Source organism: Passer domesticus, chromosome 19 (genome assembly GCF_036417665.1).
Source record: "Passer domesticus isolate bPasDom1 chromosome 19, bPasDom1.hap1, whole genome shotgun sequence".
Lineage (NCBI taxonomy): Eukaryota > Metazoa > Chordata > Aves > Passeriformes > Passeridae > Passer > Passer domesticus.
The window spans coordinates 10,012,438-10,040,193 of record NC_087492.1 but is presented as its reverse complement, the minus strand read 5'-3'; the positions used below and the strand labels follow the sequence as shown (position 1 = coordinate 10,040,193).

The 27,756-nt window shown below is 45.1% G+C and overlaps 2 protein-coding genes across 12 annotated transcripts in view; both read right to left on the bottom strand.

The window, feature by feature from the left end:
- Positions 1-32: 32 nt before the first annotated feature.
- NCF1 (neutrophil cytosolic factor 1) lies at positions 33-12,061 on the bottom strand. The gene is made up of 11 exons (XM_064394352.1): positions 10,200-12,061; positions 9,664-9,744; positions 9,273-9,348; positions 7,880-8,045; positions 7,693-7,748; positions 7,264-7,386; positions 6,797-6,904; positions 5,871-5,988; positions 5,162-5,269; positions 3,489-3,631; positions 33-2,236 (listed from the first exon to the last, which is right to left on the bottom strand). The coding sequence occupies exons 1-11, from the start codon at positions 10,269-10,271 to the stop codon at positions 2,118-2,120; spliced, it is 1,170 nt and encodes a 389-aa protein (XP_064250422.1). The 5' UTR covers positions 10,272-12,061; the 3' UTR covers positions 33-2,117.
- Positions 12,062-15,898: 3,837 nt separating this feature from the next.
- The window catches only part of GTF2I (general transcription factor IIi), an 83,405-nt gene continuing 71,547 nt past the window's right edge, over positions 15,899-27,756 (bottom strand). For 9 of the 11 annotated variants that reach the window (XM_064394338.1, XM_064394341.1, XM_064394348.1 and 6 more), the window contains 10 exons: positions 27,491-27,674; positions 26,598-26,650; positions 25,936-26,043; positions 25,031-25,114; positions 24,032-24,215; positions 23,070-23,098; positions 21,634-21,696; positions 20,202-20,240; positions 17,849-17,929; positions 15,899-16,404 (listed from right to left, as the gene is read on the bottom strand). In XM_064394338.1, the coding sequence (XP_064250408.1) occupies positions 17,865-17,929; positions 20,202-20,240; positions 21,634-21,696; positions 23,070-23,098; positions 24,032-24,215; positions 25,031-25,114; positions 25,936-26,043; positions 26,598-26,650; positions 27,491-27,674 (809 nt within the window). In that variant the 3' untranslated portion in view covers positions 15,899-16,404; positions 17,849-17,864. Of the gene's footprint in view, positions 16,405-17,848; positions 17,930-20,201; positions 20,241-21,633; positions 21,697-23,069; positions 23,099-24,031; positions 24,216-25,030; positions 25,115-25,935; positions 26,099-26,597; positions 26,651-27,490; positions 27,675-27,756 lie in introns of those variants that run through there. The other 2 variants (XM_064394344.1, XM_064394349.1) reach the window with 2 other exon arrangements.

Below are 27,756 nucleotides of genomic sequence, written 5' to 3'. Positions count from 1 at the left end.
ACTGACCATGGGACAGGTATAAAGACAATAACTGAGGAAGTAAAGCATGGAAGAAGGCCTTTGAGGCTATCCTTTGTTTGCAATTAACCTTTATAAGTCTTAAGCTGATTTAGGAGCATTCGAATTAAAGCTTTAAGGATGTTGCTGTTTCACAGGAACTTTCTGCTTCTAGCTAAAAAAGAGTTTTGCAATAATAAGCTTTTGAAGTATAATTTTAGATTGCTTGTAGTAAGGATGTTTGAAACTATAGCTTTAGAATATGTAAAAAGGAAACATGGTTATCTCAATGCCTTAACAAAATATTGAAAAGCAGCTTGAGAAAGGAAGATGAACATCAACTCCAGGATTGATAGTTTCCACCAAGGGAAGCTGGACATCACTGTTATGGGATTTATAGTCCTTGCAATTAAAAGGTGGACCCGCATCTGGACCCTGGACCTCACCAGCTGGGAGACTTCTCTCTTCTTTCAGAAGCTGGACCCCACCATCTGGGGATACCCCTTGTGGATAGATAGGAGGTAGGAGACTTAGAGATAGTGGTGAAAGTAATCTCACCCCTAAAGAGTTACAGCTGTGCCAATTGTCAAGCATTAAGAACAAACCTGCCCTTAATAGGCCACAGCTGGATCCGGTTAAGAGGGGTATTATAAAAGAGCAGGTTGGCTGGTGGAGATATGAGATGGAGTTTGTTGGCTGTGCTGAGAAGAAGAAAGAGTCAGTGCTGTGAGGAACTGCCCATGAGAAATCGCCAAGAAGGTATGAAACCTTTACAATAGGATAACAACCACTCCTTTCTGAGATACATTCTGAGAAAAACTAAATCACAATAGTGTATAGAATTATGATGTAAAAATTGGGAATAAAAACTGCTGAAAAAGCTTATGAAAACCCCTATAAATATCTGTAAGCCCCAACTATCGGCGTGCAGTTGGAGGGAAAATTTCCCCCACTGTACCCACTGCTGTATTGCTCATACTTTACCATATTAATTAATAAATTGATTGCTGCTTGAGTATTGGCCTAGTGAAGCTTCTTATTTATAACACCAGGAAGAAGCTGCTGGCCTTTCATCCCCATAGCTAAATTTCCTCACTGCCAGCATTTTTGGGAGGAGTCCCTTGCACAATATCCACCTGGAGGAGCACTTTTCCTGCTGCCATGCCCACACTGCTCCTCAGGGTCTATCAAGTGTCTCCCCTTTATTGATGAAAACCACCAAAATAATTCAAAATACAAAGAGGTAATAGAAGGCGTGAAAAACGCCAATCACTTGTTTTTAAAATTTTAAAAGTAATAAAATGGTTATAAAAATAGTAATATAATTAGAGTAATAAAATTTGAACAATTGAGATGAGGACAATATGAGACACTAAAAACAAAGAGATACGGATGTCCAGGTACCTTTTTCTGGGCAACACAAGCCTGAAAAAGGACCCCTCTTAACAGAGGATTAACCCTTAAAAACAATCACCTGTTGCATATTCATACACCTCAGACATGATGCATAAATTCCATTCAAACACAGGATTCTGTCTGGTCACTGTCAACTTCTTCCTCTTAATCCTCATGCCGTCTTCATGTCTGAGCGAGGTGGGAAGAAGTTAGTTTTCTGCTGATAAGGGAGCAATAAATTCCCTTTCTCTGAAAGATTTAGGTGTCCTGTGGCTGCTATCTGCTGCAAGTCCTTTCTTACAATCTTTCACAACATAGTTTCTATTTTAACATTATGTTATAACCTAAAACTATACTTAACACACTACTTAAGAAAATTAATACGGCATAACTTTCTAACATAACACATTCAATATTCATTTTAATACTTGTGAAAAGCCAATCATAAAATACACATTTTTCAGAGCAGGGCATGTAGAGACAAGGACTTGGTGTTTATAAGGAGCTGGTAGAGCAGGGCTGGTCCCTCCTCAGAGTGCTCTCAGGACACCGTGGGTGAGGTGGAGAATGAGGAAGGGCACTGGGCTGGGCTGATGTGGCCGCAGCCTCCCTGGCCTGTGGTGGCTGCCAGAGCCACCTGGATCCCTGTCCAGCTCCAAGCCTAGCTGCACAGGAGCTGGAGGAGATGAAGCTTTGGGTGGCTGGTGTGGGGGCTCACAGGATCCTCACAGGATCTTCCTCCATGTGCTCTCCGTGCAGCGGTTCAGGATGAGCTCCCTGCTGGGACGGGGAGGAACAGCAGGCTGAGCCTTGGGCTTGTTGTCCTCCGGCTCATTTTTCTCAACTGCAAGTAAAGAAGATGTACAGATTGTGGCAGAGAGAATAGGGACAGGCGATCGGAAGATCTCAAGCTGTCACGGAAACCTGATAGGGCCCCTCTCTCTCCCCTGACTCCCAGAGATAAGGGATAGCCACAGGAAAAGAGGCCAAGAATGTAACCCCTCCTAACATGGCCTCTACACAGTTTCCTCACTAACCATAAAAGCCAAAAGTTAGACCCCAGAAAGTAGAAGGAGAACCAAGGGTATATATACCGAGGAGAAAACCAATAAAGTGCTCTTGGACCATCTGTCATATTGATGTCTGCGTGTCCTTGGCCCGAACGACCCAAACAGAGTGGGTCGTCGTGCTGCGTTCCTTGGAACCAGGTCGTCACGCCTTAATCTTAAGGCAACAACAGATGGGTCAGAGCTCTGCACCACACACCACCCTCGTGAACATTCAGCAGCTTCCTACATCATGGCCACCAAAGCTCCTGCCTCTCCTCCTGTCCCTGCTGCATGTATGGGTCTTCCTTAGGTCGTGGTGTCAGGGTGCACCCAGCAGTGCCCTGCTGGGAGCTGTGCTCAGGGAAAGCCTGTCTCTAGGTCTGCATCAGGTCTGCCCATCTTAACTCTGGGAAGGTCATGGATACTGCATGGGCACTAGCAGATCTAAAGGATGATGACTATCTCTCTCCTTCTTCATGAAGAAGGCCTGAAGAGGGAGTGGCTTCACACTGTCAGAGGCCAGGGTTAGATTAAATATTAGGAAAAAATTATTTTCTGTGAAGGTAGTGGGGCACAGGTTACCCAAAGAAACTGTGGCTGCCCTGTGCCTGGAAGTGTTCAAGGCTAGGTTGGATGAGGCTTGGAGCAACCTGATCAAGTGGAAGCTTTGAATGAATTGGTCTTTAAGGTCCCTTCCTACCAAAACCAAATTCTATAATTCTATGGTTCTTCATGTAACACTTCCTTCTGGGGGCTCTGCTGACAGCCAACACACATGGCAACTGCAGTGGTCATGGCAGCACGGGGGAGGTTAGCAACAAAGGAAAGCACAGCTTTCAAATGTGGGCTGACCTCTTCCAGGACCATATTCTGCTCTGTCTGACTTGTAGCCAGGGGTCAGAAAACTCATTGAAAGAAACACTCCCTCCCCATGGGAAAAGGGCAGGTGGGCGTGGTGTGACCTCAGTGTGCCATCCTGCTCCAGCTGCCAGCAGTGGTGGGGGGCATGGGTCATGCCTGCAGGACTCCAGTTCCATTGAGACTTACTGATGACATTGGCCTTGTTCTGGGAATTCCCCCGTATTTTCCGCTGGCTCTGGATGTACTTCTTGCTGTTCCTCCTGTAGGTCTCCTGGCTGATTTGCTTCCGGCCCTGCTTGTGGATGCTCTTCGCATTCCGGATGGTGGATCTGCAAGGAGTGAGAAACAAAACTTTCAGTTTTCATGCCAGCAGCTCTCACACCACACACCTCCTTTCCCCACACTTCCTCCTCTGCTTTACCCAAGCCCCAGTTTCTGCTTTTGGGTTTTGCCTGGTGGATGCCAGCCGTTGAGGCAGCCACCAGTGAGACACAATGTACGATGTGTTCAGAGGCAGCTGGATGGTGCTCTGCAAGCAAACACTGAAGGGTGAGCCCTGAGCACAAGTAGTAATGATAGGGATTGGTGAGGAAGATTGGGCACAAGGCTGGAAGGATGAGATGGGCATGAGGTTTATCCAAGAAAGCCCCAGAAGTGATCTATAGCTCTTTGATGAATGAACATACAGCACCTATCCCGGCCACAAAATTGAGGTTGCTGCTGTGGGGCTTGGCATGGCTCCCTGAGGCTCAAGGGTCAGGTACAGGGGAATGGAGTATGGAGCAGGTGTCAGTGTGCACCCAGATGGGCGGTGTTCAACCCACAGGAGAGAAACTACTGAGAGAAGTGAAAGGCTGAGCAGCCTGGGGCTGCTGCAGGGGAAACCCCAGCACTGGGGACTGTCCCTGGGCAGGCACAGAGGCCTCTGCTTTGTCTTCAGTGCCATGGCAGGAGTGAGGTGGTTCCTGATGTCCAGCCCATGGCATTGTCCTCCTGCTCTTCTCAAAGGAATGTGCTTCTCTGCCTTCAGCCCCTTCCTGGTCTGAGCACATAGCCCAAGTCACAGCAAAGCTCTTGCCCATAGCAGGTCACCACATTGACAACAGGCTTGGCCTGGCTGCCAGTGCCACTGAGGCAGCAGTCACAATGCAGGGGGACAAGCCACTGTCCTTGGAACAGGCCACCTCATCTCCCCCAAGGCTACCAGCAAACATCTCTGTGGTCAAATAGGTGGATCTGGACCATTTTACACTGTCTCGCATTCAATCCATGCTCCAGCAAAACTGGATTTGGAGAGATTTTATAGCAGGCCTGTGTCATCTTGCAGAAAAGAGACAGCAGCAAATTCAGCCCTTTTTAGCCATTGTCTTTGCACTGGAATTAATGAGTTATTATTGCTTTTTATTTTTTAATCAAAATAAAATCCTTGCATTAGCTCAAATCCTTCCATTAGATTAGGCCACTTGGCAGCTCCATTTAGTCAAATCTCTCCTTGCCTCTGAAAGATTCAGTGCACACACGTAGGAAGCAAGAAAATGGCCAATTTGAAAATTAAACAAGGTTAGCCCAGAAAAGAAACTTTGCAGAAGGACAAGGAGAAATGCACCTGACGGGTGGATCTGTTGGAGCAAGGATCTTGGAGCCCTGCATCAGCAATGCTGGGGTGCCTGTGGTAGTTGGGGAGCACAGAGCTGGTGGGAGCACAGCCCTGCTCTGTCTGTGCCCTGCTTACATTTCTCCAGGCAGTTCCTCACTGACAGGGCAAGCAGGTGACACCACAAAACCCTGTCTGGTTTAATTTCATCTCCCTCAAGGAAGGGGGAGATGTTCTTCTGCCCTCTGCACAGAGCTTCTCCTACCTCCGCGGAGGAGCACCCCGGTTCCTCAGCTCACTCTTCACAGAGGTGTTCACCTCCCCAGCCTTCTGCAGGTACATGGAGGGGTAATAACCTGTGGTCTCATCCTTCCTGCAGTGCAACACAAAGCAACATCACTTGCAGTCATGGCTCTGCAACCACCTCCTCAGTTCAGGAGAGAGATTTGATCATTCTTGTGGGTGGTCACAGAGTCCCAGAATGGATTGGGACTTCATTCCAACACCCTGCCACAGGCAGGGACACCTTCCCCTAGAATAGGGGAAGTACTTTTCCAAGCCCCGTCCAACCTGGCCTTGAACTCTTCCAACTCACACCTTCCATGACTCATGGTTCAGGCCTGTCCCTTGCTGGTGCCATGCTACCTTGAATATTCTTTGCAGCTGGGATGAAAGTTGAGGTTTTGCAAAGCAAAATGTGCCAGAACAATTAGAGGCAAAATAATAGATATATGGGGTTTTTTTTCCATCTGCCTCCTTCTTGGATATTTCTGAAGCTCTCAGGAGAGGAATCTCCAGCTGAAATGTTTGAGATTTGGCAAAGAACAGACTCTGAGGAGCAGCCCTGCAAAAGGAAGTGCTAGGCAGTGGCACCAAAGGCACCTTGGCTTTCAGAGCCCTGATGTGGAGCACCATGGATGTCCCTTCCCTCTGCCTGTGTGCTTCTCACCTGAGCTCTTCATGACATCTCTCACCTGATGACCCACCAGCCATCAAGGAGCTTGTGGATGACTTCAATGGTGTCACCCTCCTTGAGGGTCAGCTCATCCTCTTCCACAGCAGTGTAGCTTTTCTGGACCACGTACGCTTCACCTACACATGAAATGGGGATGGTGGATCACATGCTGACACCTCAGGGATGGGGGCTGAACCTCCCCAGCCACAGAGAAGAGGAGGCACCAGAGCATGAGGAGGCACCCTACATTTTAGGCAATACTCGGGGTGCTTCAGGTTTGGATTCAGACTTCCCCCAGTCTTGTCATTACCCATGGCTCATCCCAGCCCCTTCACCATCTCTCCAGAAGAAAGCTTTTGGGTGCAGAGGAAGCACTCCTATCTCTGCTTGAAAGTGTGTTCAGAATTCAGGTGGTGAAATAAGGAAGTGTTGTGCTAATAGAGCCTTTTCCAGTGTTGTGAAACCCTCAAAGCTGAAGCCTGTTGAGCAATGGGCACAAGTCTGCAGGATCCTTCCTCTGTTCCACGTGATAAAGCCCTCCTGTCACAGCAGGGCAGTGCAGGGGACAGGGAGCAGGGCCAGGCCCTGATAAGGACAGCACAGAGGTGAAGCACTGTGAATGCCTCTGCCTGATTTGGATGCTGCACCATGCTCTTCTGCTAACCCAGCACCTCAGCCTTCACCCAGCCAGCTCAGCATGGCCACTGGGTAAAGATCAGCCAAAACACAAATCTAATGCTGAGTTGCAGGTCATGGGAAGCTCCCAAGGTTGACACTGAGGCACCAAGCCGTGAGATTTATCCCTCCTGGCAGTTCCTACAGCAGCATCTCTCTGCAGTGATCCTGCTCAGTCTGAATTGCCCAGCTTTGCAGCCATCACAGTGGAGAGCTGCAGCAGGCTGTGCTCTGACACACACACACCCCCTGGTCACCCCAACATTTTACCTGCATAGTTAGGCTCCTGCTCTTCAGACTCATCAGGACCATCCAGTGGCTCCAGATAGGCAGCAGGTACCCAGCCTCGTTTATTCTTCAATTGACAAAACCACCAGCCTGCAAAGAAAGCAACCATGGGCAAGAGCAGAGAGTGTTGTGGGGACTGGCACCAGGTCTGTCCTGGCCAGGGCAGGTGCAGGCATCTCCATGTCCTGGACCAAAGGGACAGTGCTGGGGCCAATCTCTGTTGACATGGTGCAACCAGAGAACTTGACCAGTTCATCGTGCTGCTGCTGGGCAGGAAGACAGGCTGAGGCATGGCCAGGATATTGCCCAGTTTTCTAGAACTGCCCCTCACCCTCAGCCTCCACTGCCATAACTAGCTCACATGCTGAAAGGGCAATACTCATTCCTGCTGAAATTGTGCCAGGGAGTGGGCTGGCCCTCAGGGGCTCTCCTGGGGGGTGGACACATACCATTCTCACTCTTCTCCACGACATCCACCATGTCCCCAGCCTTGAGAGCCATCTCAGACGTGGAGCTCTTCTCATAGTCAGCGATGGCTCGGTACGTTTGCAGGACAATGGGGCCCGTGATGTCTGCATGAGAGGAGTGACAGATGTTCCCTCTTCCAGCCCCCAACCCAGAAACATCCTATTCCAGGCAGGCCAAAAGCAGCCCTAGGACAGCCCAAAGGGCCCTCCCAGCCTCTTTCAACCCCAAACCAACTGGATTTCAGGACAATGACTAATTCCTCCCCTAAGGATTCGGCTTCCCCACAGCTGCAGCAGTGGCATAGCAACCATGTTCTTAGTGAGGGTATCTGCCATGGAATGACAACCTCTCTCCCCAGCAGGCTTTGCTGCTGCTGAGGCAGCCACTTGAAGCCCTCTGAGACCTCTTACCAGTCAGGCTTTTCTTGGAATCCTTTGTCAGGAGGAAGACCTCAGGCTTCTTGATCCTAGACAGGTCAGAGCAAAGGCAGCTCAATGCAAACCAGCCCTATCCATCAGCACCCTCCCTGCAGGCTACTGCCAGCATCCAAGGCCAGGAACGCAGATTTCCCTCAAAATAGCAGGCAGCTGGACTCACTGGCTGTCTGTGACAGGGTTCATGTCATCATGACGGACTTTGAAGAAGTTGACCACATGCAGGCACCGGGAGATCTTGTGGGGCAGGTTCACCAGTGTGTAGCAGTACTCAGCCAGTGTGCCCTGCCTGTTCTCAGTTGAGCGCTGCCCATCAAACCACTTTGGGGCTGGGGAGAGGGAAAAGGGCTCAGAAAAAGCAGACAGAATGCCTTATTTTTAGTACTTTCCCAAGCACACTGCTCTTAATCATTAATTTTGCCTGGCAAAGAAGTGGGTCTGGCCCCAGGGTGCTGCATGGCTGCATTGTGCCAATAAGGTGAAGCTTTGTAGGAACACAGCTCATACAAGCCCAGCAATGATCCTGTTTGACCATATTTCATTTTTAGGGTAAGTCCTACACGTGTGTTCAGACTAAGCCCAACTCCTGGGCCACAAATACAGCAGAGGCACCAGGGCACCAAGAGGGGCTCAGGGGACCAGCCTGCAGTCAGAGGAGAGATGTTTATCCTCCCACCCACCTGGTTATGGTGCTCTTGCCTCCAGAGCTCTAAAACACTGCTGGCAATCCTGACCCCGAGCAGTGTTGAACCACATGGTGGGAGGTGTTTTTGTGTGGTCAGTGGCACCCATGTCCCCCAAGCAGTCTGACACCTGTCTGCTCCTCAGTGCTCTCAGTTCCCCAGAGGGAATAAGGATGCTTTGACCAGCCCCAGCACCGTGGGGCAGCGTGATGAAAGAGGCCCAGCACGGTGGTTGGTGTTAGTCCAGCTGCAGTGGAGCCCCCCCAGACTGGCACCCACACTGCTTAGTGCAGGCTTGCTCCTCCTCCAGAGATGTTGACCACAATTGCAGCTCCTTTTCAGACTCCCTTCTGCTTCCTTTAAAGTAGGAAATTAAATAAAATGGGGAAGTTTTCTAACATGCTTTCTAACATCTTGCTTGGAGACAAAGTGTCAGCTGTTCGGATCAGGGGTTCATTCTCTGTCACTGTAGATATATTGCATTGCTTCCTCTTACAAAGTATCTGTGTTGCCATGAGGGCATTGAGCCAACACCAGTGATGGTGTCACCAACACAGGGCTCAGCTCAGCTCCACTCAGTTCAGCCTCCCGAAAGCCAGACACTTTGCACCAGCCAGGGGTCACAGGGGTCACAGCTGACTCTTCTGGACGTGCCTCTGGGATGCCTTTAGAGAGCAAGGACAGGGTCTGCAGGGCTGCTGGTCTTGGGAAGAACCACTGCCACTGCTCAGATCTTACTGGGGTTTTGATTTCAAGCCTGGTGTACAGGAAATGCTGCACCACCCACCTGTCTGAGAGGCAGCCAGCACAGCTCAACCCACCAGGGAGTTCCCCAGCTAGCTGCAGTTTCTATTCACCCCCCTTGTCCCTCACCTGGCAAGTGCGGGATGATCCGGTTCTCTATGTTGATGTCCCCGGATTCAATGGGGAACATCTCCTTCAGCGCTTTCTGCAGAGCAGAGCCAGGCACAACAGTGAGGATGGCACCAGGGGAACACGCTGTGACACCCACTCCTCTGCCCCTAGCTTGGCTCCTTTCCTGGTGCTCGCCCTGCTGCCACTAGCATGTCTTGGCTGGATCCCACACCTCGGCACTGTGTGTCCAGGGACTCAGAGCCATTGGCTCCCACCTTCCAGGGCCAAAAGAGATTGAAGAACTGGACCCAGGAGCCTCTTTTGAACGTGGTTTGCTTTGAGGCAATTTCAGATGGCATTCACCCTCCCTTTTCCCCACCCCAAGCCTATGTGTCCTGGGGGGACTCACGTGGAACTCGTATATCTCAGTAAAGCGGCGGTAGACGACCTTTTCAGAGAGGTCATTCCACTTCACCAGGAACATGTAGACCTGAGGAGCAAAGCAGAGGCTGCAGTTTTGCAGGCAAGTGAGACACCACTCCCCACTGTGCCCGAGGAGCCCTATGGATGGTCCAGCTTCAGATAAAATTGAATGTTTTCCTTCCACCACCCCAATGCAAGTAGTTCTGCCTGCCAGCAAATAAACTGAGCACTAGGGGAGTTGGAATGGATGGAGAGGGGACAGAACCATGCAGGTGGGGGGAAACAAAGAGGAAAAAGCCCTTTCCAAGACTGCAAAGTAGCCAATGGCTTGCAAAGGAGGTGCCTGAAGTCTTGTGTGTTCAGGACAGTTTAGTCTCCGGCTGCCTGCAGCTCATGTTATCAGCCATGACCCCCTTAAAAGGAAGCGTTTAGGCTCTCAGCCACATTTACCTCAGAACATTTGCTGGCCAGGGCTTTCACCCTGGCCAGTCCTCACAAGCCAGAGCGCTGCTGAGTACTCACATAGTGCTGGCTGGGGAAAAACCTTTTCTCGTAGCCCAGCAGTTCGATGTGCCGGATGAAGGCGTCCCCCATTCTGCTCCTGCCCGCAGTGCTCTGCTCCGGACCCTGCTCCTGCCTGGCCGGGCTGTCCCCTCCCCTCTGCCCTCGCTCTTAAAGCCCTGGGGAAGCGGAACTGCCGCTGCAATCGCACCCGTAATTGTTCACTCGCTGTGGTTTGTACCGAGCCGGGGCTTCCCAGCCCAGCCCAGCCCCTCCAGCGGCTCCGGGCTGCGGAGGAGCTGAGCGGGGAGGCCTCGGGGATAGCCTGGAGGGACCTCTGGAAGCAGAGGACAGTGAAGGGTGAGGGCCAGGCTGACTGCCCGGACATCCAAAGGACTCCCCTGACTGCTGATGCTGCCCCGTGATGGCACAGGGGTCAAGGACAATGGAAATGGATATGGATTTGGATATTGGATATTGGATATTGGATATGACAGCCAGAGGCGCCTTCACCCTCTCTTATCAGAGCTGGAACGGCTGAATGGAGCATGTAATGCACTCCCTGAGCCCCAGGAATGGCAGTACTGCCTGTGTGTGGGGGATTGGCAGGTGGGGAATCTGGGACATAGCACAGCCAGGATGGGGCAGCCACGGGCTCAGTGTGCAAGAGACCCTCCCCTTGCATCACCATTTCCTTTCAGTCACTTGCAGCTTCTTCAAAATCTGCCACCAAAAGGTTCCCTTGAGGAGACCCAAGGACCTGAGTCAGTCCCAGCCCTGCTCACCACCTTACCGGGGCACAGGGCTGAATGGGAGAGGACCCCAGGCACAGGGAAACCCTGCTGGGAGAGCAGGAAAGTCCCTGCTAAGCCATTCTGAAATGCCAGTGCACCCACTGCATGTCCTCCTCCTTCTCCATCCTCAGCCCTGAGCAGAAAGACCTGAAGGGAGGTGAGAGCTGCAGGCATCAATTCCACACTGCTTGCAAGCAAAGGTGTACCCAGGAGCGCTTTTGTCCCCACCAAGGGCACCTCAATTACAGTGGGCACCAGAGGTGGGCAGAGCCAGGCCCTGCTCTCCAAAGGGTCCTTGGAGGAGCCCAGCTCCAGCCAGCTCCATCCCCTCTGCAAACCTGTGCCCAGGGCAGCCAGTGTCCCCAGCAGGCCAGCTCGTTGCCATGAGCTGGGTGTTAGAGCAAACCCAGCCAGGAGCAGAGATGCCTCAGGCAGAGGCAGGACCCTGTTCCCTGACCCTGGCAGGCAGCAGCCCCAACCCACAGCAGAGCTGACAGGGGCTCTCCCCACTGAGCAGCAGCAGCAAGCTCTGGCACAGGATCAGCCCAATGCCCTTGTTAGCTTGTAAAGACAAAAGCTTGCTCTGGCCACATTAAAAACATCAAATACTGACCGTAGCCCTGCCCTGGAACTTGGGTGTGGTACTTGCAGCTGTGCAATAGTAAATGGTCATTTACATTTGGTTTCTTATTATTTTAACAGGGGGACTTCCCTATAGGCAAGGGAAGTCCCTTGCATATTACAGAACCACAAATATTAAAAAAGATCCATCCAGGGCTGTTTGGATTCTGCTCTGTTAGTCACCAGATAACTGCTGCTTATGCAGAACACCATAAACTTTGTCATAACAGCTAATTTCATAACTACAATTGTTTGTACTAAATTTAAACTCCATTACAGACAGTACATTTCTGGAAGCCTCTTAATTCATAGTTCCTTCCTGTTTCCTCATTCCTCATCTTGTATGTGAGAAATGAGAGGTTTTAGATGCCTTCATGTCCGAGAAGAATTAGTTCACAGTGAAACACCACCTGTAACTCTGTGTGATGCACTGCTGAGTGTTCCATCAAATGACTTACATGTCTAATATGTGTCAAGAAGCAAGATTTTAAAAGAAAATTCTCAGAAGAGAAACATCCCATCGGAACAAGCCAATTTCTTTTGGTTTTGCACAGTCTAGTTTTTGGTAGCAGGGGGGCTCTGCTTGCAGCTGCTCGAAGCTGCCAGATGTCAGCAGAGCCAGCCCCTGATGGCTCTGAGGATGGACACGCTACTGGCCAAGCCTGGGCCAGCAGAGATGGTGGTAACACCTCTGTGATAACACATTTAAGAAAAAAACCAAAACAAAGGGGGGCATGCACAGTTTTTCCTAGACAAAGAAGAGGACATGTGAGGGAAAAAAACCTTGAGATACCATGGCCAGTGGGGAAGGAGGGAGAGGAGGTGCTCCAGGTGCTGGAGCCAGGATTCCTCTGCAGGCCATGCTGAGACCATGGGGAAGCAGCTGTGCCCCTGCAGCCTGTGGGGATCCATAGGGGATGCAGAGATCCACCCAGAGCCCTTGGAGATCCACAGGGGATGCAGAGATCCACCCCCAGCCCATTGGGAGGTGTCCATGCTGGAGCAGGTGGATGCCTGCAGGAGGCTGTGATCCAGTGGAAGGCCCAGAGGAGAGAGGGCCCTGCTTCCAGGCTGGAGCAGCCTGTCTTTGGAGGACTGCACCCCATGGGAAGAGAAACCCATGTCACAGCAGTTTTGGAAGGACTGCTGCTTGTGAGATTGGAACCACATTGGAGAAGTTCATGAAGAACTGTCTCTCCCATGGGAGGGAGCCCACGGTCTCACAGGGGCAGGACTCCTCTCCCTGAGCAGCAGGGATGATCTCAGGTGATGAACTGATCCAAACCCTCTAGCCCTGTCTCCCTGCACTGTTGGTGGATGGAGGGGTTAGGGGCAAAATGGTGGTTTAAGGACTTACTTTACTTCTCAGTATCCTCCTCTGATTTAGCTAGTAACAAACTCACTTTGTGTCTCTAAGCCAAGCCTGGTTTGCCCTTGGAGTGTTCCCTCCCAGTCCTTATCTCAACTCATGAAGCCTTCATTAAATTTTTCCCTCTCCTCTGCCCAGGTGGGGCAGGGGAGGGCAAGTGAGCAACTTTTTTGGGTGCCTAGCATCTGGCCAGTGTCAAACCATGTAAGTTTATTGAGTTCATGAACTGATTCATGTTTTTGGAAACAAGGCTTGGATCTGAACACAGGATCCCGTTTTGAGAGAGATGGAGAAGATCCATGTCCTCCAGACCAAGCTGGCAGCAGTGCTCTCAGCAAGGCCCCATGCTCTGAGTGGGAACAGCACACACAGGACTCCAGAGGATGGGTTTCAGTCAAGGCTGTTGTAGTGTTGGAGGCTAAGAGTTTCTTAGGCAAATGGACTATCCTCTTTTTGGCACTGCTCCACCCAAAACTAGTACCAAACCTCTCAGGATATAAGAGGAGATGGAAGGAATGCCATCCTAATCTTTGTTCAAAATGAAATTTTTGATTTTTCAGTAGTGTAAATTTCAGCTTCGTTCATTACAGAGCCAAGGGAGGCCTTTCTTATGTCACTGACAGCACAAAGCTGTTACACAGTCACAGAAATGTGAGCCTGCCCTCTTCCTTGGCTGTGGGTCTCTGATGGGACAAACAAAGAAGAAGAGGTTCAAATTTTATATGTGGAAAACTTCAACTCCCAAGAGGAAAACACTGGCCAGCAACTGCATCACAGATATTGGACCTCAGCTGGTGGGTATGCTGTGAGAAAAGGCAGGGTGCCACATCCAAGGGATGCTCAGTTCCACCATGGACACCCTGAATCCTACACTACTTGGATACAAAATTCCCATTTAAGAGAAAGGTCCACTGCACAGGACAGGCTTTTAAAGTTCAGTAAAACATGGAAAATAAACACTTGTCTTCTTTGTCACCACAAACCTTCCTTGCTGGCACAAAAACTAGTCAGAGCTCTTGTAAGTTATTGGAATTTAATTTATTCATTTCTTTATTAGTACAACAAAGTCTTTTTAGGGCCTCTTATGTACTACTAGTTTGAAAATGAGTGAGATTTTCATACAGGGTCAACATCTTAACAGTCTGCTAACTGTTAGGACTGTAGGTAATTTCTTAATATTGAATTGATATTTGGAAGGTAAAAATACTGGTGTAATTATTTTGTCAGACTAATTTCTCTCAACTGGATATAACCCAAAATGTCTGAAACCAAAAAGCCTTCAGCATTGAGCGCCAACCCCTCAGCAGTACTGCCCACCCAGCAGCAAAATTCACAATGCCCACCGTGTAAAGACTCCAGTCCTTTCAGCAAAACACTTTCACTTAATTTTTCTTTCAGCTCCTGCATACAGAGTTTCAGCAGAGCCACTCTGCTGTTACACACCTGACAAGGCAACACCCTGGAATTATTTCTTTTCCCAGTTCCCTTGCTGTGGCACTGCCCTCATTTTGAGTGAGCACTAACAGCTCCAGCAGCAATGCACAGCTGGCAGGCAGCTGTGCTGGAAATGCCTCCTCAAGAGGGCTCTGAGCAAAGAAGGGGTGAACCATCCTGCCTTTTCAGAAGGGGAAGTCAGGCCAGCTGAAACCTGGGGAAAGCTGCATTATGTCATTTCCCCATTCTAAACATGTCCAGAAGCAAGTGTGAAACCTGGTCCTGAAGTACTGCTGGAGGTTCATGGGCTCAGCACGTCTGTTCCAGTGAGCAGCAGGAAAATGGGCTGGTGGTTATGATGTGGGCAGTGCCCACGTGGCTGGGTTAGCAGCTGAGGTACAGCAGGTGGACTCATTCCATGGGCTGGGAATGGCTGGCTGCTGAGGCAGGAAGGAGCAAGGCACCAGTCACCACCAGCTCCCATCTGGAGAGAAGGGAGGTAGGACCAGGATGAGCTTTTTCAAAAGGCCTCAGCATGGAGCTGCCCCTGCTGCCACCACCAGCACGAGGTCCCAGTATTCAAGTGGGAGAGCTGCATGTTGTGAAACAGAGGCAGATGTCCTATAGGGTCTCCCTTATCTCCAGAATGACAAAATGTGCTGCTCTGAATTTACCTGCTGAATTTCAGGTTGCTCCCATGGAACAGACACTGCACACAATTGAATTTAAGGCTTCAAAATTTTCCTGAAGGTCCAATCACCTCCCCCACCCAGAGGGGGACTGCAGTCTGAACAGCACAACTGGACCTTACCTCTCTGCTGGCAGGACATAACCATGCTGCAGCATGTTCTACCTGCCTGCAGAATTACTGCTAGGACTTGGTTTGCTGTAAAAGACATAACTGCATGGACAGTCTTGAAAAACATCACAAAGGTTTTATTTCTTCATCAGGGAACATAATTTACCACTTGTGCATAGTGCAATCATCTCAAATTAATGCCAGTAAAATAGAAACCTTTGCAAATAATCTGCATTTTTAGAGATTATCATATAGCCAGAACTGTACATCTCCTACAGTTTATCAAATTTGAAAAAAAAAAAAAAATGTTTTTACATGTTGTGGCACATAACCAGGACCACAGGGGACTTTATTTAATTGTTATATTCACAGAATATTCAGTGTTTTTGACATAATAGGACTTAGAGCAGGTTGTAGCATGTTTCCATAACTAGTTCTAGGTGAACAGAAGAGCTTCCCCACAGCCTGCAGCAGAAAAGCTCTCACACAAGTCCACACAACTACTGCCTGTGGCAGGACTGTAAGACCAAACCCATCATATGTAAACTGTGTGATACTCTGATATAACATGTACTTACTACTTGGAATTAATTAATTAACAGAACAAACTATGATGAGGTTTCATTTCAGTTGGTTCCTAATCCACACAGTGGAATATTGACCATTTCACAGTCTATCTCATTAATGCACACTAACCATCAAGTGGATAATTTTATCTTTTATTTAGGAAAAACATATTAATTGTGATAGATATAATAGGAAAAATTAACTCAAATATACAGATATTGTTGTCCAATGAGACATTAAAGTTATAGCTGAAAATTAATGTAGAAGGTTTTTTCTCCAAAGTAAACAAACTGAACTCTTTGCAGGAATTTTTCATTAGAAAAGTTAGGATGCATTCAGGTACAGTGAAATTCAGCTTTATTGGAAAATATAGACAGCCTGAGCTAAGTCCCTGTTGATTTTAATCCCTGCCATCTCCCCAGCACCGCTGCATGAAATTTATTCATTAAAATATATTCCAAAGTAAACTCAGACAATCCAAATCTACAGTCATTATTAGGTCAATTCACAGAACTGCTGAAAAAGTAGACATTTCTATATAATAGTACAAAAGGGTTTGTATAGAAGATACTTCTCTTATACAGTTATATTACACAGCTCTAGACAGGCCGAGCAGCTCCTCTCAGAAGGGGCAGCTTCTGACTAGGTAAAAGAAATTAAAAAATTAAGTTAGTTTCATTGAAGCCTTGTGCCTTATTATAACTATGAGCAGTTTGTATTCTATTTTCCTGTTCTTTAGGCCTAGATTCAGCAAGCATGCAGAAGCTGAATATTGCTCTCAATAAATATGAGACTAAATGTGTGCTCTAGTGGTCTCTTGTCAGAATTTAGAACAAATATTTATTTTAGTATAAATTCAGCAGATGGCCTAAAGGATCCAAAACTCTGAACTCCAGCAGCATCAAATTGTGCAGCCATTGCTCAGACAACATTTTTGTGACCTTTAATAGACAAGTGAGATGGTTTTTTATATCTCACTGCCTGCAGTGTGCCCCGTGACAAATCAGTTTCTCCTTTAGTATATTTTATCCTGCCAGATTTATGACAAATACCTCCAACACAGACTTCACTGATTTAACAAGAGCACCACTGCTGTGCCTGTAGAGCCCAGGGCACAGTTGGGATGCTGGTTTGTCAGCTCCTGCAGCTTTCCACCACATCACTTCATTGTCCTGGGCTGTGTTTGTGCTGCACCAGTGCAGGGCCAAGGCTGTGCCTGGGCTCCAAAAACTCAGATGGTGCCAGGGAAGAAACCCACAGGCTCCCCATGCCAATGCTTCATTTAACATTACACCAATCAAACACTGCTTAATGAGGAAGATACTTGGGGTTCAGTATTACCAAAAAACTGAAATGGGAAGAAGTACTCCCATGTTCTTTGCATGAAGCACAGAGACTCCAAACCACATGGGTTGGCATTTGAGATTTGGTGATATGATAGCATTGTTAACATTGCTCTCCACCACCACAAAAATATAATCTTTAGGAACAAGGGACGCTAAAAATAGAGTAAGAGAAAGATTTGGACTTTGTAATTTGCATTGTAAATGAAACTAGGCTTTTCATAAAAGTTTAATTTATGAAAAGAAAAGGAAGAAAACTTTTAAAGGAGATTAGTTTGTCATCACAGTTAATAGTTTTACTGAGTGTCCCAAGCTCAGACAGTATTGCAATCACAGTGAAGAGCTTTCCTGCTCAATTACAATTTGGAGATGTATGTGCATTACCAAGAATAATAATGCTTTTCCACACAACTCTGTCAGAGCTGTTCATAAACACTAATTTCCTCAGCTTTCACTTGCTCTGCTTCTGAGGTGTAGGATTACCATCACACATTTTAGGCCACATTTTTCTAGGACTTTCTCACAAATTTGAAAAATGTGCTTTGTATTGTATTTGGATAAGAAAGTGTAAAACATCTGACATCTTATATGTGGGAACTGAGACAGATACAATAATTCCCAACTAAAGTACTGGCACCTTCTGACATTCAGTATTACACTTCATCTCTCCTTTGCCCAGCCAAAAATATAAAAATATTATTCCTTGACCAGTGTTGACTTCAAGAAACACTAAATTATTTTACCCAGTATTGATGAGGTCTATGATGTCAGGTCTGGATCATGCTTTACTTGAAACTTTTCTTCTGTTTCTGTTTCTGTGTTATCTGTTAAAAAAGTAGTAGTGAATGAAAAAAATGGAACTACCCCACCAATTTTGTTAATGTTGTACTTAAGTAAAAATGCACAAAACCACGAAAAGCATTCATTATCTCTTTAAACTAATAACAAATAAAAGCATATTCACAGCAATCTGATTCTGTGAAAATTACCTTTTCCACTGCAATGTAAAGCACCTTAGGATCTTAGAGCACTCTAGTTGTTAATGAATGGAAATAAAACTGGCATTAGTAGCACTGCTTCTGTCTCAACTAGATACACATTTCTGCATTGCTCTATTTCAATCTGTCCAAAACAAATTTTAACCCTAGCTAATTTCCAAAGTACAGTAACACACAGGAAAGCATTATGATATGTTTTGTTTTTTGTTTTTTTTTTTTAATCATATTGGCTAAAGCATTCATCACCTTTTGATACAGTTTTATTCATTGCAGGGATGCTTGGAGGTAAATCAAATGAATCTCATGTCTGTGTAGCACTGTCCATATGACCCAGAGCCTGGTTCTGTTCTTTTTACAGGCAGTATGATGTTGGAAGGAAATTGGTTTCCCCTGAAGTTATTTGGAAGGTTTGGTATGAGAGTAATTCTTCACTACAAAGCCAGGCTGTTTCACCACATGATCATTTTATACCTTCCAGCCTAGTTCTGAAGTGATTTTTGCCACTGCATGCCTTTCACAAAAACATTTCTGTAGTTAGTGTCTGAAGCCAGTTTTGGATGACAAATTCATAACTCTGCTTTTCTATTTCTTCCAAACCATCACACTGAAGGCCCACAGCTGATTCTCTTCCACATGACAGTATTCAGGAGCAAGTGTCTTTCTCTTGCACCATCTAGCTTCAGCAATCCCATAGAGTTTTGGCATGATAAAGATATCTGATGTTCCAGCCTTCAAAACTATGAGCTTAAAATCTGCAGCTCAGCTCTGCTGAGCTAACATTTGTGACTCTAACATTTGCCTTCTTCCTGTCTTGACTGCTGCAACAGGGTCAGTCTATACTCCAAGAGAGACTGACTTAAAAGCCCTGGAGTGAACCTGTAACACTCATTCTGATTGAGAATGTTCTCTTGGCTTAGAGCTCAATGGTATGACAGGAGGAGTGAAGCAATGGAGCCTGGAAAGGGAATTTCCATGAAAAAGGCAGGAGAAGAACAGGAGCACAGAGATTTGCTGCTTTCTCTTTTGGAGCAATGTAAGCAGGATTAGGGAATGAGCCAAAGTTGAGTCTCAAGATGAGAAGTGCTGATGCACAGCAGCTGCCATCCCAGGGCTGCTGGCTGCCACAGACACATCAGCAAACCCTTCCTGGGGCCACCTGACACAAAGGCAGCACCCAGCAGACTACAGAGCCCCTTGGATGACCTTGGAAGCACAGAGACAGCAGTGGCTGTGCAGGGCCCTGCTGACAGCCTGGGGGAAGGCAAAGGCAGCACTTACAGGAGCAGAGCACACAGCACACAGCAGCCCAGCTCTCAGGTCAGTCCAATATTTCTGATTCACCAGACAAGATGCAAAAACACATGGGGGATACAAAACCTACAGCTCCCTTACATATATCTATGGACTAGAAAACACTCTTCACCACAAGGGCTGTCAAGGCCTGGCAGAGGCTGCCCAGGGCAGGGGTGGAGTCACTGAGGTTGAGGCATTTAAAAGCTGTGTAGATCTGGCACTTGCATGGTTTAGTGGTGAGCTTGGCAGTACTGGAGCAACATTTTGACTTGATGCTTTTAGAAGGCTTTTCCAAACTAAATGATTCCGTGATTCTATCTGAAAAGGATACAGTTCAAATATATTCTTGGACAATAGGAAAGTTGGATGTTTTCCAGAGTTTAAGTGCTAGAAGAACACCAATGCTCCACTCCCTTGCCCCCAGCAGTGTACCCAGGCCAATATGGCATTCAGAGCTCCTGATGATGTCAGTCACTCACTTGCAGCAATGGTGGAAACTACTGCACTGAATAACTGGATGCATCACTCAGGATATTAAGTCAGTCAGAGCCTATGTATAGGCATGACTCACCTAAGTTATTGGTGAATTCGTAGAACTTCTTTGTAAAATTATTTAAATAATAATTTTTGCTGCTAAGTATTTTTCACATGATGCAGCATGATATTACTATAAATGAAGAAATGTGCCAGGAACCAATAAAAGACCTTTTCTTGGTTTTGATTGACCTGATTTTAAAAACAGATGCAACTTTGTTCAGCATTACTTAAAAATATTTCTTGATAGTAACTGAAGACAAACACTTACCTCCTAGAGATACTTTTAAATGGCTTGGTTCAGCTGGCTCTTAAATGAAAAAAAAAAAGACAGTCAAATGAATATGAATATAGTTTCAACAACATTAACCAGATTAGGGAAATCAAGTTTTCCCTCAAAAAAGCACCTTATTTTTCTTAAACAATCAGACTCATATCTCTTTGACTGAGATAAATTTGTTCAGCTTTCTATAGTCTGCAACAAAATAGAAAATATCCCCAAACATTTATTACATTCAACTACGTGACACTTTCTCTTCTAAGAGTGATTCACTGTGGCAGAGATATCACCAAGACCCAGAACAACATCATGTGCATTTGCACAGAATACACCAAATTTGGAACAGCTTAAAGAAAGAGCCACCACTTCTCCCAAGCACTGTCTTTGATGGCAAGGATGTGTACTTGGGGCAGAGTGGGGAGGTGCATAACAGAGGACAAGAAGTATGCTTTAATTCCATGCTGAGTTTGCTGCTATCTCTGCAGGGACTGTAGATGACCATGCTCTGGGAAAACCATTTAACCTTTGTAACACTGCAGATGTTAAGGAGCAACAGACTACAGCAAGCTCACAAACCAGCAGCAGCTGATCTCCTCCCTCCCACACCTCCACATGGAAACAGAGGAACCAGCAGTTTCCTTTACAATAATCTTCATCATACAAGTGTCCCTTACTCTTAAAATGTTTATCAGATGTTTTCTCTTAGTTTCCCAGCTTCTTTGTGTAATGATTCATTCAGTCAATTGCAGAAGCTTTTCCCACACTACACCAACTTAGCATACACATTTTTAAAAGGTATACGAACATTTAAAAGCTGTATTGGATCACAGCTAAGTTGCCCAACCATTGGGCAGGAAAATTAACATTTCCTTTCCTTAACATTAACTAAAGGAAAAAATTAACATTTCCTTTAGTTAATTCACAGCCCAAAGCTAAGTTCCCTGTTCAGACTAAGACAGGTGATGTGTGTGCAGTCCCAGATGCAGTCTAGCAGGGGTTCCAGAGCTTGGCAGCAGGCAGAAACTCCACCCAGACCCCTCTGCCAGCTATGCAGGCAAACTTCACTTGGCTGTACCTGCAGACATGCACACATTTGAGTTAAGCAGACATTAATAAACTGATGCTGAATTGCCTTTATACACTGCCCCCACTAATCCTTCTTTCCAGCTCACTCATCATCTGTAAAAATCAAATCCAGGAACACACCAATGACACAGCTTGAAGAAAATAGAGGCACTTTCCACTGATGTTTAACAGCTATTAAAGTTATTTAAAGTTTAACAGTTATTGAAGTTAACAGCTATTCATTTCTCAAAATGAAATGGTTCATCATGAGCACCCTATACCTAGGACATGACTGCTAAGGATGTCTGCCAGTCCATAGCCCACCCCTCCTGCAAGGACACGTGTCACACTGCATCACCTGGAAGTACTGCTGTGGTAGTGGCTGCTGCTGCTGCTTCTGCTTCTGCTTCTTCTAACAGGTCTAAGATTAAACATGATCATTGTTTTACTTCACAATGAAAACAGTTCACATGCAACACAAGAAAAATCTTTGAATCTGCAAATCCTGAAACGTCTCACATGAACAGGTCACTAACACTGTGACTGAGATGCAGTTCAGTTCTGTCTGTTACAAGAAAAACATTCCCTGTCTTGCCTGCAAGCACCAAAACTTTCCTCTTAAGTTTCCATATGTTCTTTAGATGAAGAATAAATAATAAATAATAAATAAATAATACTTATGAGCAGTTGGCTTAGGGCCTTTGAATCATTCACCTTGGTATCATCAGTATAAGATCATTTTGCTGATAATTAGTGGACACAGATAATGCCCACACCTCATGTGGTCCATGGCCAATCTGCTCCCCCAGTCCCAACACTTGTTGACAGCTTATGCTGAACTGACAACGGCTCAATGGATTCTTTAATTTCTGCCTGAATTCCCTGGAAATACTATCACACATTTACTTGCCTGGAAGGCTCCCCCTTGCAGAGAGACCTCTCTGCCAGCTCAGAAGTGCACCTAGGTCTGTGAGCAGGTCAGTGGGAGTCACTGGCTACAATATCCTCTTGAGGACATCTCCTACTTGCAGTGCATGGACCTCAGCTTGTCAGCTGGAATACACTGGAGGCTGAATGTATTTGAACAAGCACTGGGTTCTAAGGCTCCAGCTGGGTAGGGCCAGTTTGTGACAGGTTATTTGGCCTCTGAATTCCTAATCTGACATAGGTTCATAAAGAACACAACACAAGGGACACTGTAGTGACAGTCTTTGTGGTTTGTTTTTTCTCCTAAATTACATCTAGCAACCAGGTCACAATTATTTTAACCACCAAAATACTTACTATGCCTCTCCCTCCCACTACCCCAAACAATTTCATTGTGAGGGCCAAATTGGCCATGGCACTTCAGCCTCTCTAAAAAGTTATAGTTTCAGCAGAATGCAGAATTTTTCACTGGAACACGGCTGTGCAGCTACTGGAAAGCTCTTGCCTACTAAGTGCTACTGTGATGGATTTAAACCTACAACACAGCAACTCTCATGTAAGTGTGCTGCTCAATCAGGATCCTAAATTTCTTTGGGACTCTGCAGCTGAAAAATACAAAATCAGAGTCTTACATTTTTATATCAAGTCAATGCTAATCTTATGTTGTTTAAATGTAAATTTCTCCCCCTGCCCTCAAGTTAACTGTACATCCATGTTTAGTCAGGAAATCTTAATAAGAAGTACATAGGCAAGAGTTATACATAGACCTTAACAACGTGGGGCCTCTGTCACTAAGACACAATGCAGAAAATGAATCTTGGTAGGATACAAAAATGCATTTATCATCAGTGTCTCATAAATACTTACGATTGTTAATCACAAGTCCTGGAAACGGTCTGGAAAAAAAAATAAAAATTACTAATTCTAAAATGCACTGCGTGGTGTTTCCTCCCAATGTAACCTCCCCACACCTTCCATAACAGAGGTCGTGCTAAAAAATAGGAAGAAAGGCAAGTAAAAGAGAAGGAGTAGTAGCTCTTGGGCACTTTGGTTCTTCAAAACTAGCATTTTGAAAAGTAACATGTATGGGAAGAGCTAAATCCTTCCCTTGGTCACTGCTACTTAGCAAGGAATCACCTCTCCTTCAGGGTTCAATTCAAAACCATATCAAAGTCCTTTTCTAGGGTAGTATATGTCATGATGTGTTGAGAATTCAGACCCCTTAGTAAAATCTAACAAATTTCTCTCTCTAAGGATAAACTGAAGCTTTTAAATTCCTGTGAAGTCGTCTATGATTTGAGAAGTTACAGAAACTGATCAATTTTATATTTTCAGCTCCTCCTTAGAATGATTCCAAAGTTTGATCTGTTTTGCTTCAATGCATACAAATTAACACTGGATATGTTTGTGTGTGTGTCTGTGGAGATATACACATACAAATGAACCTCCCTTATACTATAATTGGACAATACTGTACTTTAAAATATTGCATAGTAACCAATGAGCTCTGGACTTGTTTCAAAACTTGATATTATGACTGGGAGAGCAAGGCCCAGAAAACTATAGGACTTTTTAGCATGTTGTGATTAGATTTGAACTCAAATGACAGCTTTCTGTAATATGCAGTATTGGTAATATCCTTTTGTCATACTAAATTGGACATGTCCTCCTTCATTCATGCTAGGAACATCTGGGCTTCATTTGACCTGATGTATTCTTATCCAAAAAGAGCCAACACCTCTTTAAAGATGCACTACAACTTCTAATCTCTCACATTTATTCCAGCTATGGGGCTTGTACTCATAATCTAATTAATGGCAACGACATACCTAATGACAGTGAACTTGATAGACTCTGCTGAATCCAAAATCTTCCTCATTGAGCTGAGTTCCAGATAACTGGGTGCTTTAAATGACACACCTGGAGGCATTCCATCCACCAACACACAGCCAGGGTTGTTAGTGATTTTTCTGTATGGAACTTTCACAGGAAAATTCATACCAGTGGCTTCACCTAAGTGAGAGAGGTCGTGTTTATTTTCAAACCCACAGTATTTATGATTACACTGAAGAAAAAGTCTTCAGATGATTAAAAAACAAAATTCAAACCATGCTTTCTATCAGATCTGAAACTATCAAACTTCACTTGACAATGAAACAATTACAGTGTTGGAAATGAGGCTCTGGATTACATTAATGAACTTTACTATGAGAGCATCAGTCACAGCTCCAAGTCTGACAGTTCAGCACATGAAGAACACAGACTCTGGTCTTAGAGAACAGGGTATTAAAGGAGATAGCTCCATGAAGGAAAACAGCATTTCCTGCAATTCTATGAAAAGAAATTCAATAAAGCCCAAGTGAAGAAATTTCAGATAAGGAAACCCAAGTCATTGCTACTATAAAATGCGAAGTAAAAAAAAAAAATCAAACAAAACTATACACAGCAAAAGGGTTAAACTGCATTTTTAAAATTACTCTAATCCCAAGTATTAAGAGGTCAGAATTATGAAGCCCTGAGAAGAATCATGGACTGCCAGCAAAATAAATACTTCATCCATGTTGACATAGAAAAAAGGAAAAGGGAAGGGGAACCATGAACCAATCTAGACTCTTAGGACTTTGTTTAAAACACCAAACTGTCTACATCACTTACAAAAGATTCTTTTTGGAGTCAAAGCACAACATTCATATACAATTCTCAAATTTGTTCATTTTAATGACCATAGATATAATTCACTGTGAGTGAATATTCATTCAGTAACTGCACTATGGACAACATTAATTGCACTCACACCTATATAAAAATGGAGAGTAAAAAGCAATTACCAAATTTCTGGCTAAAAAGATCATTTACTTGCTCTCTCAATTGTTTGGCATTTTCTGCTTTTGGCAGTTGCTCACTTTCATCATCTGGAAGAAATTGTTAGAACAGCATGAGAATTAAGCACAAATTTCCCCCCCTGAAGCTTGTTTATCCCTACATGTTTACTCAAAGCAGGTATACCCAAAAACTTCTAAACAGGGATTGTCTTTGTTCCTCAATTTAGTAGTAACACTGAATAGCAGAAATACACACAAATAGATGGTTGCTAAGAAATTACAGAATCCTAAAATGGTTTGGAAGAGACCTTAAAGATCATCCAGTTCCAAACCCCTACCATGGGCAAGGACACCCTCCACTAGACCAGGCTGCCCCAAGCCCCACTCAGCCTGGCCCTGAACACTTCCAGGGATGAATCTAGAAATGTCTAGAGTTGATTTTGTAAAGTAATTTAAACCAACAAATTGTATTTTACTTTCTTATGGAACACAGAACGGTATGTGAAGGTAAAAGCAAAGTGATCATTCAGTAGATGGCCATAACATGAAGCAAAAAAGCAGTAATTGGTGTTAAGACAAAGTAGGTCTGCCTGCATGGTCAGTTCAAGTACTGACATCTGCAAGTTGCCAAGAACTGCAAGTCAATACTTAATTTATTGCATCATAAAAATGTGGATACTTCTTAACAGGTGGTTGGACTAAGAATATTCTACAGATGTCACTGATGAGATATTAATGAGTGTTAGATAATATTTAACATCTCAGCAAAACCAAAAGGTAACTTATGTTCCTTCTTGACTGTACTTGTATTTCAGCAAACCAGCTTGACTGTAGGAAAATATCAAACTAAGCACATATCATGAAGAATATTAGCACAAGTATTATGATGTGAAACCAGACAGAATACACACCTTTTATGGTTACTTCAACAATGTTTACATCTTCAACACCTTCAGCTGTTTTCACTGTGTTTTTTGTGGTCCTTGCTGTATTGGCTTTACTGGAGGAATTATTTTTTCCTAAGAGGATTAATTTAGAAAACATTTATAGAGAGCTCAAAATCTTCAGTTTCATCTATAAAGAAAATATTGCAAAACAACAAATATTGGCAAAGTTTTCAAAGAGGACCTAGTTCCAGTTTCAAAATGGAAGCATTTATTCCATGACCTACCTACCTGACACAATTTTCTACTGGCTATCTGCACTCCTGTCTCTGGTGCCTGTGTCATTCAGATGATCTACACACTAGGAGCAAATAATTTATCTCTAGACCCGAATAAATCCTGTGAATCCTACATGACTGGCTACGTTTACTACAGAATGTAGTAAAGACTACATCAGAGGCACAATTATTTGTGAATAACTTTAAAAAATTAATACTCCCTTGTGAGAGCTATATTTAAACTGTAACTGGTAAGTGTTTTTCCCATCTTGAAAACAGACAAACACACCAAGCAACTGCAATGTAGAATAAATCTTTCAGGAATTTATTAACACCATACTGCTCTCATAATTAATATTTAACCCTTGAAATAAACTGTTATCTAGAAAGTAAAGCAGCTACAAAACTCACCTTGGGGGCTTCTATCAGAACTTCCTTTGATAGCTGCCTCAAGCATCTCAGGCCTGCAAACAGATTGAACATTTTACATACAATAATAAAATTATAACATCAACATTAAAGAAAATCCCATTTTGTAAAAATGGTAACTAAGTGATATCCTCTCAGCCAAACAGACAGTCAAGAATGCAATGACTGAGAGGCTCCATAACTTCCCAGAATCACAGAATCTTAGACTGGTTTGGGCTGGAAGGAACCTAAAACCTTACCCCTGCCATGAGCAGGGACATCTTCTACTACATCAGGTTGCTCAAAACCCCATCCAGCCTGGCCTTGAACACTTCCAGGGATGGGGCAGCCACAGCTTCTCTGGGCAACACCCTCCCAGGGAAAATTTCTTCCAAACATCTAATTTTACCCTGCTCTCTGTCAGTTTAAAGCCATTCTCCCTTGGTCTGTCACTATCTGTCCTTGTAATTTCTCTTGCCACTGTTTCTGCACTGGCACAGGAATATCTAAACCTGTTCTAGGCAAAAGAAAGAAAATTCTTACAGCTCTCATTAAAATAATCTCCACTCCTCAGCTCCCAATACACAAACAGCAAGCTTTATGAGTAGCCCGTAAGTGCTCCTTGCAGTAGGAATTAAACCAATGATGTGATAATTGTGATGGATTAAGAAATATGGACTTGTTCTTCCTCTCACAACAGTCTAAGAGTCTGTCAGAACAAAGAGATTACTGTATCTTGTTCCACTGGCACAAGAGCTTTCCCACCATTTCCTCAATAAACATATTCCAGTGTGTATTTTATAGAGTAATTTAGCAACTTGGCAACACAATTTCATTTTTTGGTCTACATTTAAATTCTCATAGAACAGATTATTAAAGACATATGGGAGCCTTACTTTTTAATAATAAATTTTATTTTGGATCTATTTCTCAGGATTTTCTCTAGTCTTGGAATCCCAAAAGTCGTAGGCTGGCGGAAAGGCACCCCCTCAGGCAGTCCTTCCACGTGGAAATCCTCTGGGTAGGAATCAAACAGTGCATATGGCACCTTCACTGGCCCACTGCGTCCCAGTGCTTCCCCTGAAATGCAACAGAGCAAATAAGGACCCGTTAGGCAGCTGGAGTGTACAGAAATAGCATACCTCTGCTAGAAATGGAATAG